Source organism: Hemiscyllium ocellatum, chromosome 10 (assembly GCF_020745735.1).
Source record: "Hemiscyllium ocellatum isolate sHemOce1 chromosome 10, sHemOce1.pat.X.cur, whole genome shotgun sequence".
NCBI classification, from domain to species: Eukaryota; Metazoa; Chordata; class Chondrichthyes; order Orectolobiformes; family Hemiscylliidae; genus Hemiscyllium; species Hemiscyllium ocellatum.
Window position 1 is genome coordinate 45,742,632 of NC_083410.1, and position 13,686 is coordinate 45,756,317.

The 13,686-nt window shown below is 38.8% G+C and overlaps 1 protein-coding gene across 1 annotated transcript in view; it reads left to right on the forward strand.

The window, feature by feature from the left end:
* Positions 1-13,686, forward strand: part of ush2a (Usher syndrome 2A (autosomal recessive, mild)) — a 985,309-nt gene that overhangs the window by 673,292 nt on the left and 298,331 nt on the right. Inside the window, 1 exon segment of the mRNA XM_060830996.1 lies at positions 915-1,027. Within this exon segment, the coding sequence (XP_060686979.1) occupies positions 915-1,027 (113 nt within the window).

A 13,686-nucleotide genomic window follows, 5' to 3' on the forward strand; every position in this document is an offset into this window, starting at 1 on the left:
CTTAATTCCCTTATGTCTCCGAGCTCTAGTCTCCCCACAATGGGAAACATCCTTTCAACATCAACCCTGTCAAATCCCCTCAGATCTTAAATCTTATCTGTTTCAGTAAGATCATCTCTCAACCTCCTAACTCCATATGATATGCACTCAAGCTGTCTAACCTTTCCTCAAAGGATAATCCCCTCATCGCAAGAATCTGTTGAGTGAATCTTTTCTGAACAGCTTTGAATAAAATTATATCCTTTCTGAAACAAGGAGACCAAATCTGTAGTACTCTGGGTGTGCTATCCTTGCTAAATTTTAAACTAAATGTTTGCACATATTTATACTCAATGTTTTGGCATATTGTTTTTTGCAACTTGCAGTCCTTTGTTTATGTATCAGTACAAAAGAAAAGACTGAATCTATCCTGTTCTACAAAATTCCACATCCCGTTAGGCAAATAGGCAATAGTACTTGTTTCATCAATAGATCTGCCTGCAGACAGTGGCACCTGCTTTCTGCTTGAAGTTGTACACGTTGAACCAGGACACAGTGGGCAATCCCACAATGAATAATTGCAAAGAAATCTACAAATCACTAAAGGATATAAAACTGGTGATTATTATGAATGACTGCTATCTGTTATGTACTATTTTATATTTTCCAGTCATTCATTTTTTGAAAAGGCAGTTTTTCATGTTTAATCATGAATCCTCCATGACTCAAAGAAAGTAGAAAGAATAAGACATTATGAATTTCCTTGGTTGTATATCACTGACTGGAATGTATAATTTGCATGCTTTCCATTTGTTTCTGAAAGTAAGAATAAGATGCATGCTTGTTGGGTTTGATTTAACGCAAAAAAATTCAAATTTTATTCAGGAATTTTTGAAAAGGTAATGCATTTTTTGTGATCTTTTATACATAATTAGATTGAGGTATGCATACTATATGGCTACACTAAAAGCAACAATACCCAAGTCACCACCCTTGAACATAAACCATCTAATATAGCTGCACCTCATATACATGTCATGAAGTCAAGGTAAATAAAACTTACTATATTAAAAAAAAAATGCCATAACAATGATTTGGATTTAAACTGCAGTTTACCTTTTACGGAATGTAGGTGTTGTCCCCTTCGCTGTATTTGTTGCCATTACCAAATTTGAGGGCCCAAATCCTCAAACAACAGATTGTGTAAAAACCTTCTCAAGAGTAACTGAAGAAAAGCACCAAATGCTGGCCTTTCCAGCAATACTCACATTCCATGAGAGAATAAATTAACCTTCCAGATAGGCAGTTATTGTAACTTGTAGACATGATTTCAGAGATGTGTTGCACTTTAGTGGCTGGGCAGAATGACAGAGACGCATCAAGTTCCCCTCCAAATGGAAAAACCTGCTCTGTGATTTATGTGTGGGTCATAGTCTGAAGGGAAAACCTACATTTTCTTACAACTGCTTCCGTTGGCCCTGCAGAAATAGCTATGACATTTCTTTGTAAGAGATTATCCTTATTACCACTGCATTTAACTGATCAGAGCATTCAGAGTATCCATGCAAGTGATGTGTCTTTCATGCTGCCACAAACTGCACCCAAAGGCACTTACAGCAATGATTATAGCAAGCTAGCTAGAATAGTTCATACAATTACATTTTTCCAAACAGTCACTTGTCATAAAACAACAAAAAATGTACTTGCTATTATTTACAGTTACAAATAATGCAGCGTACCCAGCACCTAATCCTAAAATATTGGAGCAGAACTAGACAATTCAGCTCATCAGGTCCTCTCTGCCTTTCAATGAAATTATGGCTGATCTAATACTCTTCAACTCCACTTTCCTGTCTTACACCTAAAATACTTGATTCCCTCACTAATTACAAAACAGTCTACTTCAGCCTTGAATAATAACTTAGTGACATTGCCTCGACAGCCCTTTACAGTAAAGAATTTCACAGATTGACTACTGTCTGAGAGAAAAAAAATCCCTCCTCATCTTAAGTAGGCAAACCGTTACTGTGAGATTATGCCATTTTGTCTCAAACCTCCCCAAAAGGGGAATAAGACATGTCTGCATCTACCTTGTCAAGCCCTCTAAGAATCTGATATGTTTCAACAAGATTTCCTCTCATACTTCTCAACTTCAGTGAATAGAACCTAAATCTGCTCAACCTATTGTCTTAAGAAAAATCTTCCATTCATGGGATCAACCTAGTGAAACTTTTCTGAACTACCTCTAAGACCTGTATATCTTTCCTTAGATAAGGGAACCAAAATTGTTCACAAGTACTCTAGATCATGGTCAGGAGCACACATTTAATTAAGAAAAAGCTACCAATTAATTAGTTACATTGACACTTTTCTTTCACTTTATATTCTATTTAATTACACCTAAGGTGAGTTATTCCCATTTAATGTGTCATTTTCTTGTCTCTAAGTGGGCCACCCAATTAGTTTCCACACTGTCTGATTCAGGAGCTCAGGAGGAACCTTGCTGTACAGTTTCTAAACTAAAATTGTGATATCCTTAAAACAGAAATTAAGTATTACCACTTCAGTGACCTGCCAAGTTATGTGTCTAAGCCTCAATACCCCTATTGCTGCCTCCAATGTCTCTTGACATGTTTGACTAGGGCAGGAGCCAGCTGTACAGGAGAAAGAGAAGGAAAGTAGCAGCACTTTCACTTCTTGTCAGGCTTTACCCCATCCTATTTATTACAGCAATCTTGGATATGGTGACCAAAACATTTACAGTGGAACTAGAAAATTTGGGTATGTTTTCTTGACAAAGGGTTCTTATATGGCCCAAATATCTGACAAGGCAAGGGCTCTCACCAGTCTTTCCTGAACACTTGTAAAGGCAATTAGGGATGTGTCCCAGGTTGTAATAACACAATGCATCAATTCATCACAGTCCATTGTTATATTGTTGTAAACTCTCAATGCGCTATGGACTAATAAAGCGTTCCCATAAGCTGTACAGCTTTACGTGTGCAGCTATTCCAATGTTCCAGCAGCCAATCTGCATGTCAACACGGATTGCATCATTGACTTTCAGTTCCAGAAGTAGCTGCCACACCAGAGGTCCATGTGGAAGAAAAACAATTAGAGGAAACACTACACTGATATCTGGACCCCTTTCAGAAAGTAGTTCTTGAAATGTGGAGAGTCACAGTATTCAACTCAATCCGGATCTTCTCTCTATATTGGCCAGGTCTTCCAACAACAGCCATGAAGCCTCTCTGCAAATACTTGGGGAATTATTTGGTACTGACTAAGCCCTGGTGGAAATCGATTGTTCCTTCTCTAGTTCATTCTCCAGAGCAGAACTTTGGTATGGTGTTCCAGTTCACTTCCAGTTCTCCTAAAAGGATCTGTTTAAAATCATCTCTCTCCAAATCTGGATGTGAGGTTCTGAGCATTTCCCATTTTGGCATGAGGAGGAGGATGTTGCAACTTATATCTAATGTAATATCCAGTTCTTCCCTCAAGGTCCTAAGACATAGGTAGCAAGGGTTTATTTGTGCTTGAGGACTCTTTTCCCTGCTCACTACTAAACATAATTCGCTTGCACTGCCTAGTTGACCAGTGCCATTCTACTCAAAAGAATAGAATGGACATGAAGCATATAACAAGGACCACAAATGTTATGCCCAGAATGACATTTGATGCAGGAAAGCTAAAGAGCTGATGATTAGCATGAAAAGATAATGATTCTTTGGAGGGAAAGAAAGGGCTTAGTTCTACAGACAGCAATAACCTGGACTTTTCTTACAGGGCTGAGGCTGCAAAGCATTCATCACCAACCTGATCTTGGTGGCAAGAGCTTTAATTCTCTTGACATTTAATTGATGGTAGCTTTATTTATTCCGAAAGTCAAATTGAAGTAATTGTTATCAAGCTGCCCAGTAGTCAATCATATGAGAGAATTTCCATGCACAGCCAACCAGGAAACAAAGAAGCTCCGTTGACTTTTTATAAAGTTTTACTGACACCATCATAAATAATGCATTGGACAGATGGGGTTAAAATAGAAGCTGAAATATTAAGAACAAACTTAGAAGAGAATTGTTTAGAAATCCAGTTTAAAATACACAAATTGGAGACATTAAAAAACATCCCACCATATAACATGATATTTCAGTGACAAATCAGCTGATTATATACAGATTACCATTAAAATACCAGTTTCTTAGAATAGGACACTTTTTGTAGGTCTTCTTACAGTGATATTAAAGCAGAAAAGGGGCTGTTCTTACTAAACCTATTGATTTTATTGAAAGGTGCTTTTTAAATTTGTTCATGTGATGTGGGCATTGCTGGCTAGGCCAGTATACATTTTCGATACCTAATTCCTCTTGAGGAGGTAGTACAGTCCACACACGATGCTGTTAGGAGGGGAGCCCAGGATTTTGATACCATGTTATTGAATGAATGGCAACATAGTTCCAAGCCAGGATAGTTTGTACTTGAATGGAAACTTTGAGGTGGTCATGCTCCGATGGATCTGCTGCCTTTGCCCTTCAAGAGGATCAAATTTGTGGGAAGTGTTCCTGCCAATTTTTGTTTTGCTTGTGAACTTCTGAGTTTTATGCACAGCAGCAATTTCCAGAACTATCAATGCCGTGTTCAACATTGACATGCTGAAAGTCATGCATGGAATGTTGGAGTGACTGTCTATGTATGCAGTTGCACAGCTTAACGGGAACATTGGTTTGGGTCCACATAGTGTACCCTGTGGTGGCAAGGTAAACTTCAGAGTTTCTATGTTGATCTACACTGGGGCTAAGTTGTAAGATTGAGGTTAGATTCAGTGGGTAGTTGAGAAGCAGCTTGATGTAATTGAGAAACAGACTGAGACCACAGACAGGGTGAATAGAACGGTCACCATTATAAAACTCAAAAAGACTAACATATGAATCTGATCCCCAAGACTTAAATAAAACAATCAAGAGAGAATACTACCCTTTACGCACATTGAAGATGTGATAGAGGAGATGTCTCATGAAAAATCTTGGTATTGGATGAAAACCCAAGATTTTGGCAAATTCAACTTTATGATGAAAGCTGCAAACCTTTGAACCATGAGAACACTATTTGGAAGATTTAGATCCAAAAGACTACCAAGGGAGCTGTGTCCAACAACTCCAGAAGTGTTCCAGAAGTGTATCACTTAAAGGCTGGAAGGTCAGGAAGCAGTTGTAAACATTATAGGTGAGATGCTCATTTGGGGAGAAAACACAGAGCACGATAACAAGAGACTGAAGAACTTCTCAACAGAATCAGGAAATGTGATTTGAAATTGAACAGGACAAATGCAAGATTGGGATGAAAGAGATCAGTTACATCGGATACATGTCAACTGCAGAAGGCCTGAAACCAGGCAAAGACAAAGAAAAGTACTGGGAAAGGAAACCATTCTCCTCACTTGGCCTGGCCAATATATGACTCCAGACCCCCAGCAACTGCCCTGACTTGCACACAATGTCCCAGATCAACACCATTACATCCAACACAACTTGCAACCTCATGATCTGGGAAATTCCCTTTTACGTTTAAAGAAGCATCAGGAACGACAAAGGCAGCAGATACAGGGGAACACCACCATCTGCAAATTCCCATCCAAAGCCACTGGCCATCCTCACTTGGAAATTCATCACCTTCACTGTTCAAAATCATGGAAATCCCCCCCCAAAGGGCATTATGGGGCAACCTACAACACGAGAATTGCAGTGGCTCAAGAAAGCATCTCACCACCGTGTTCTCAGGGGCAACTAACAACAGGCAATAAATGCTGGACAGCCAGCAACGCCCACATCATAGAATTGAATAAAAAGAATCACAGCAAACCTCAAGCATCATCATTTAAAAACACTCACAGTCAGGGATCTTATTTCATAGTTGGGAGACATTTTGTTCTTTTTTCTTTTCTTTATGCTTTTCTTAATTGTCATATTATTATCTTTTCCTGCAATTTCCTAATAGATCACTAAAGATTGATCAATTGCCCCAACATTTCTGGCCATGGCCTACATGTGCCCTGAGTAGTTCATTTATTTGCCATGGTAGATTTGTTAGAGTGGAATTTAATCAATAGATAATTCATTATTTTAAGCACAGAGACCCAGTTCAAAACTCTTATCATGGTTACAGTTTTGACTGAAATATGCCTTAGCTGATCAGTTTAGCTAGGCTTGCAGTGAATATGAAATTATCTAATTTTTATGAATGATTCAGTGGAAAATTGATTCAACATAAAATAATGTAATTAAGCAACAGTTTAATAGTTGAACTGTTACTGCTGGCGAAAATTGATTCAGTAAAAATATCCAAATTAAAAACGATGAGATGATTCATCTTTGTATAATCAAAGCAAAATCTTGTTTTATGGAGATTTTGAGTATTTGCTGGATTTATATCACAGTCATAGGTTCTTTGGCAGAATGGTGATCTTCAGTGAATCTAGACTCTATATATACACAAGGCATGACTTCTTTCTCACTGGTATTGATGAGAAGTGCAAATAATTGGGAAAATTGGTCATGGAGAGATGCTCATCCCCTTCTCACCACCTCAGTAATTTATCCTGTCACTCTAGATCTTCATCAGTGGGACTTCTTTCTTTCCACTCAGTTTGTCCCATTGATTAGTCTCTTTTGGCTCTGCCAGAATGAACAGAATCTGTGGGTGGCAATGGGATGTATCTTTCAGCTGGAGATAGTTTCCCTATTGCGTTCAACTATGGAGGTTTGCCAAACAAAGCAGCTTCTTTTCTATGCTGACCATATGGAATTGTTAACTGACTGCAATATTTCTTGATCTGTAGGCCAGCCTGTAACCTTATCTGAAAATGGGTCCCACTCCACTCTTCTTCATGGCAATGTGAAATGTATTAACCTTGCATCCTGGTAGAAATGATTTGTGATTCTTGACCCCAAATTGTAGCATATAATAAAATAGACAGTTAACAACAAACCCAATGTTTCTCAATACCTTTCTGTGACTTTGAGAGACTCTGGGCTGAATTTTACAGAACTTAATGCTCATCACACCTATCAGAAGAAACATGGATTGCAAACTGACCAAGTTTAGGAAAGGTTTCCCTATCACAGTAATAGTCAGGGAAAAATTATGATGAGGAGATGATAGGGCTTCCATGGCTCAGAAAAAGGATGTCCTGCCCATGAATGCAGTTGAGCAACCTGATCGGCCAGTAGCTGAGTAGTCCTAGCATGTCCCTGGGAATATGAACTGTCCCAAAGAGAAGGACAGTGGATGTCCAATTGAAAGGTGGGATCTTGGAGTTTTTGAATGGTGGTGGATGGGAGCAATGGTAAAGTCAGGCATTGGAGGCCAACAGGAGGACTCAACAAAGGGGAGAGGTGTTTGTTGGTGGTGATGGACATAGGTCATATCTTCAAAAGCAAGTGTCAGGTCCTTCCTGTCTTTTCTCCTGATTCTCTCATGCTACCAACTGAAGTTCCACATATGCTGTTGCAGAACAGATCATTATAGGCTTTCAACTAGCTACTAATTGGCAATTAAAAGCCTCAGTAGGAGACAGAGTGGTTGGACAGAGTGAAGCCTTACCTACCTCATGTGTTTTGAGCAACAGCTTATGCGAATATGCAGAAATGCTGTGTCTAGCCACCATGCTGTATTCTGTATTGTTTTAACTAGATTCCACCTACTCACTTTATAATGTACATTCAAGTTTAGCTCTCACAATTTTATTACTTAAAGCAGAATAGTGGTAAGCAAATAAAACTCTGGATTGTGATATTAACTTTAAATATTTTTTTAAAATTATACTTTAGTGGGATGTGCAGGCTAGGCCACCATTTGTTGCCCATTCCTTCTTAGCCTTGAGATGATTTTGGTAGAGAGCCATTTCCTTGAATCACTGCAGTCCATGTGATGCAGGTGTACCCACAGTGCTGTTAGAAAGGAAATTCCAGGATTTTTATTCAGCAATAGTGAAGACATTGTGAAACATTTCCAAGCTGGGATAGTATGTGCTTTGCAGGCGAAGAAATCCATAAGACACAGAACAAAATAAATATTTTCAAGATTCTAAAGTTAGCATTTAAAGATTATTATCCTTTCCGAAAACATAGACAGTCAGTCACTAGCTGAAATACAATGAGTAAAAGCAAGAGAAAGAAACAATTGTAGAAGGGGCCAAAAGGCAAACACGATGAGTACGAAATGCTCAGTGAGTCATAAAAGACATTTAGATCATGTCTACAGAATTAGCAAGGCCTGAGCATCTATATAAGCAGATAACAAGTAAATTTAAGGAAATCTAATGAAAGAGTCTAGCAGAAGAAGAAAAGTCAGAAAAAGTTGAAGATTTAAAAGAACTGGGAATCAGTAATTGAGTACAATTTTGCTGGGCAGATTTAGCAGCCAGAGAACATTATTTGACGAGTTGTGTCGAAAAGTGCACTGGGAAAAGTGAAAAATGTACATAATATCTGAGAAGAAGTGGGAAAACTCAATTTTCACAGGGGACGGGGGTCAACAGCTAAAGAAGCTGGTAGTCACAATTTTGATAATTAGAAATTGCAGGAAATATTTTAAAAAGGTGGGAAAACTCAGTATAGAGTACAGAGATACAACATTACAAATAAATTATAAGAGCTTTATATGCATTAATTTACCAGAGAACAGTCAGTAACATAATTTAAAGGTCTATTGATGAATTCAATACTATTTTTTAAAATGTATTCATGGGAAATGAGTGTCGCTGACTGGGCCAGCATTTATTGCCCATTCCCAGTTGCCCTCGAGAAGGCAGAGCTAGCTGACAGGGAGGCAGTTCCTGGACTTTGATCACACTGAAAGAATGATGATATATTTCCATGTCACGATTGGGAGTGGCTTGCAGGGGAAAGTGTTCTAATGCTGCTCTTTTGCTTCAGAATGCATGTGGTTGTGAGTTTAGAAGGTGTCTTCTAAAGAGCCTCGGTGAATTTCTGCATTGCATCTTGATATTGTATACATTACTGCTATTTACTGTCGTTGATCGAGGGAATAAATAATGGCAAATGTGCTGTCCATCAAGCAGAAAGCTTTATACTGGATACTGTCAAACCTTTTGAGTGTTGCTGGGATTGCACTAATCCAGGTAAGTGGGAGTATTCTACCACACACATGACCTGTGCCCCTTAGATCATGTGTAGCCTTTGGGGAGTCAGGAGGCAAGTTACTCACTCCAGGATGCTTAACTTCTGACCTCCTCTCATAGTTGCAGTATTTATATGGCTCGGCCAGTCATTTTCTGGTCAATAGTAATCCCCATCCAGACAGGATATTGATGGGGGTTTCAGTGATAGAATGTCATAGAATCATAGCATTGCTATAGCGTGAAATAGGACATTCAGCCCAATGAGTCCACACGGACCCTCTGAAGACCATTCCACTAGACTCCTCCTCCTACCCCATCCCTGTAACCCTGCATTTCCCATAGATAATCCACCTAGCCTGCACATCACTGGACACTTAGCATGGCCAATCCATCTAATCAGCACATTGTGGACTGTGGGAGGAAACTAGAGCACCTAGAGGAAATCCATGCAGACACGGGGAGAATGTGCAAACTTCACACAGTCAGTTGTCTGAGAATGGAATCGAATCTGGGTCCCTGGCACTCTGAGACAGCAGTGCTGACCACTGAGCCATTATACCACCCTATGATTCTATGTCGAGGGGCATTGGTTAGGTTCTCCCATATTGGATATGATCATTACTTGGTACTTGTATTGGATGAATGTTATTTGTCATGTATCAACCCAATACTGAATATTTTCTAGGCCTTGCTGCATTGGACATGGATTGCTTCAGTATCTGAAAAGTCATGAAGGATGCTGAACATTGTATAATCAATGAGTGAACATCTCCAATTTTGATTTTATGATGGAGGAAGGACGTTCATAAAGCAGCTAAAGCTGTTTGGAGGACATTACCCTGAGGAACTTCTACAGAAATGTCATGGTGCTGAGCTGATAAATCACAAACAAACAAAACCATCCTCCTTTTTGAAAGCTGTTACTTCAAAGATTGTCCCATTAACTCCTGCTTCGCTAGATCTCCTTGATGTCATACATGTTTGCATGCTTCCTTCATGTCAAGGGCTGCCACTCTTAGCCCCAGTATTACAGGGTTCCAGTTTATGTTTGAAATCACTGTAATTGCAGGTCATTTCAGGTTCACCCATGGTTTCTGTGATAGTCAGACAACTAAGCATGTCAGCCACTTTGTTGAGTGTCCCTGCAATATAATCAACCTTGAAGTTGAACTGATGGTGACAGTAAAACCATTTGTACATGCAACAGAATCAATGATGCTGATATGGCTAACAATGCAGTCAGTGCTTGGTGATCAGTCCAGAAAGCAGACTTTCTGCCATAAAGGCAAATCGGCTAATATTCATTCGCATGGATAAAATCTAGTTCTTCATACTCAGTTTCCTACAATGGTTTGTCAGTGATTTGTTGTCTGTTTCCTTCAATATACTGAGAGAGTATTGTTTTTAGTCACATTTCCTAATGTATCAGTTGTGACATGCATTTCCACATGAGAGTTGAAAATATACTGGAGATGCTATCTTTGCCTTTGATTTGCCAAATGCTGTTTGCTGTGTGATTGCCCATTTCCAACTTGCACTGCAGCTTCTGAAAAGTTCCACAATATCTACATTTTAGGAATAGGTTTGTAACAAAATTTAATAACAGCAAGGGACATTGCCAATTCCTACCCATTACATGGATTCAGAAGCAAATGAATGACTTTGATGTAGTTATGTGTAAGCTTCAATTCTGCCAATTCTATGCCCCAGAAAGGCAATCATTATTGCCATGAATGTGAATTTTCCTTGTTGAGTTTAAAAATTGTGTTATTCAAGTCACATGAGCATTGCTGATAACTATTGATCATACTCAGCTTTCTTCTTTTCAAGGGAAACAACCTTGTCAAGTAGGTTAAATGTCTCCTGAAAATCTGACAAGACTAAAGAAATTATCTTGTAAAATGTGTTAGCTGCTGAACTTGGTCCATAGGGCATTCTGTAATACTGACACACACCTTGATGACTAATAAAGGCTATGCTCCATTAATGGTTTTGAAAGTATTTCTGTCACGTGTACATCTTATGACGACTGTAGATTCTTAGGCAGAGTCAGAAGTCAGAAGTCACATGACACTGGATTCTAGCCCAACAGGTTTATTTAAAATCACAAGCTTTCAGAGCACTGCTCCTTCATCAGGGGAAGTGGAGGGAGGCACATAGGCAAAGAATATATAGGTGGAGAGATAATGGCAAGGTAGCTCCAGGGTAATTAAGAGCATCAACAGATAAGTACTAGTAGTGTGCGTAGCATGTCAACAGATTGAATAACAAGTCTTTGTGAGTGGTTTCACATTAAGGATGAGTCAAACCTTTTCCCTTGAGCTAAACAAGGCTCAAGGTATTATGAGTCATATTATAGACAGTGGTGAATTCTGGAATAATGTTCCCCTTTTTTCAACTTTCAAATGACCATAACAGCATGTATTTTAGACATTGAGTATTTTATCCTTTGAGCACTGAGACTTTCCAGAATAGGCATACATCAGGCATTCTCATAAGTCTAAATACTTGCCCAGAAGTTGTGCAGAACCTAAGTATTTTAAAAAAGGATATGAATTCAAAGCTTTTCATCTTGTACTCATTGGGATTAGGATGCAAGATACTGGATTTGGAAAACAGAACACCAATTTATATGACATAAGAAGAGGGTGCTGATTGGTTGGGCTATCATTGGCATGGATAAACAGCAGAAATGATTGACTGATAATCTTGAGTGTCAGCGCAGCCAGATAGACTCTGATTAGTCAAGGAGTTGCTATGTAGATTACAGCAGAGTTTGGCTGTATGGAGCACCCTTATCCCAATGAAAGAAAGTCTAATATATGTTTGAAGTACTTTTATCAACATAAACAGGATTCTTTGTGTTCACATATGTAAAATTTAGCATCAAAAATGTATCACACTGCAAACCTAATCTTAAATTGACTTCTGGTGTAATTTTTAGCACAGTCTTGTTTATTTAGTAAGTGTTGTCCAACAGTAGAATTACATTTAATTTTGGACTTGCTGACTTGCAAAAGACTTGCAAGCATGATCTAGCTGAGCATGATTGGTGCACTGCCGAATGCAAATTATGAAACAAATGTATTGTTTGATACAATCTGTCAATCATTGGGATATGTATCTTATATACCTGGTATCACACATGCACAAAAATTCATATGTGTGGTGCATAGAACCTCTCCTTGGCTTGGTGGCAGAATCCTATTAGGAAAGAAAAGCATTTCTGCATTGCCTGCAATGAGCAGCATGAGACAGTTGGCTTCACCTGTTCTTCAAATTTTATGGCATCTTCCCCTTCCAGGGTAACATGACACTGACTAAGCAACATTAAAGCCAAAAGTAGTCTTTGTAGGCCTTTCACCTGTTTTTGTGATACACAATGTTCTAGTCCTCGTCAGTTCAGATGAGAAAACAAAATAAATGTTTATATTCTCTACACCCAAAATGCCAATGCAAAAACACTCATATTTACCCATAGGTCTTATACAAATGGAAAATTATGACACTTAAATATTTTTCATGTACTTCAATTTTATAAAGAATTGGAAAAGTCACTTCTATTGTCAGTCCTCACGATCATAGTTGAAAATGTTTTTAGCCTGAGTTTCTCTCTTTGTTTGTTGAAAATCTGGGTGGTTGAAAGTTTCTGGTCATAAACTCACAGTGATGTACACAAAGCAGTTACCAGCTTCTGCTTATGTCCCCAGTCAAAATTATGATTCAGTCCCTTTAGTGAAAGTAGGTGAAACAAATTCAATCCACTTCTCTGCCTGTGACAGAGTTTCTCGGGCAGTTTGTTTCTTTTTGCTAGAAGAGACAGTTTCTATGCATGGCCTTTACTTCCCAGAGGTATATTATGAACTAAAAAAGATGCCTTGGCTCCCCTGGAGTCTATCATGTCAAGAACATTTGTCCATATTCCATGTTACTTTTAAAAGTAAAATATCCTGTTCATGGGTTCACAGGCTTAGTCATCAATGAGCACTTTCATATTTGGGCACATGGATGAGAGTATCTGACCATGTTGATGAGATTGCTGAGGTCTACTTGTCCATTATCTTTGCACATCGGCTGTTGAACAAACCATGTCTGCAAATCTGTGCTGAAGGGTCCATCCCTTTATAACCTTTTGAATATAACATGACTGATTCAATGTGGATTGCCAAGGTCATGGCTTTTTCCAAAGGTGAATCATTATCCTCAATGAGGAGGCTTTCCTGAATTTATGGAATTGAAGTATATTCAATTAATTGGTAATGAATTAGTTAATTAGTTTGTCACTTACATGAGAAAATGAGAGTGTGGTGCTGGAAAAGCACAGCAGCACAGGCAGCACCCGAGAAGCAGGAAAATCAGGAAGGGCTTTTTCCCGAAACATCGATTTTCCTGCTGTTTGGATGCTGCCTGCCCTACTATGCATTTCCACAATCTCAACTCTAATCTCCAGCATCAACAGTACTCACTGTCGACTACTTATATGAGGAAGCCATTTGTTGCAACACTGCCACAAAACTTTTAAAGGTTTCACCATTTCCCTAACACGTCTGATGGAAAATACGTGTGTG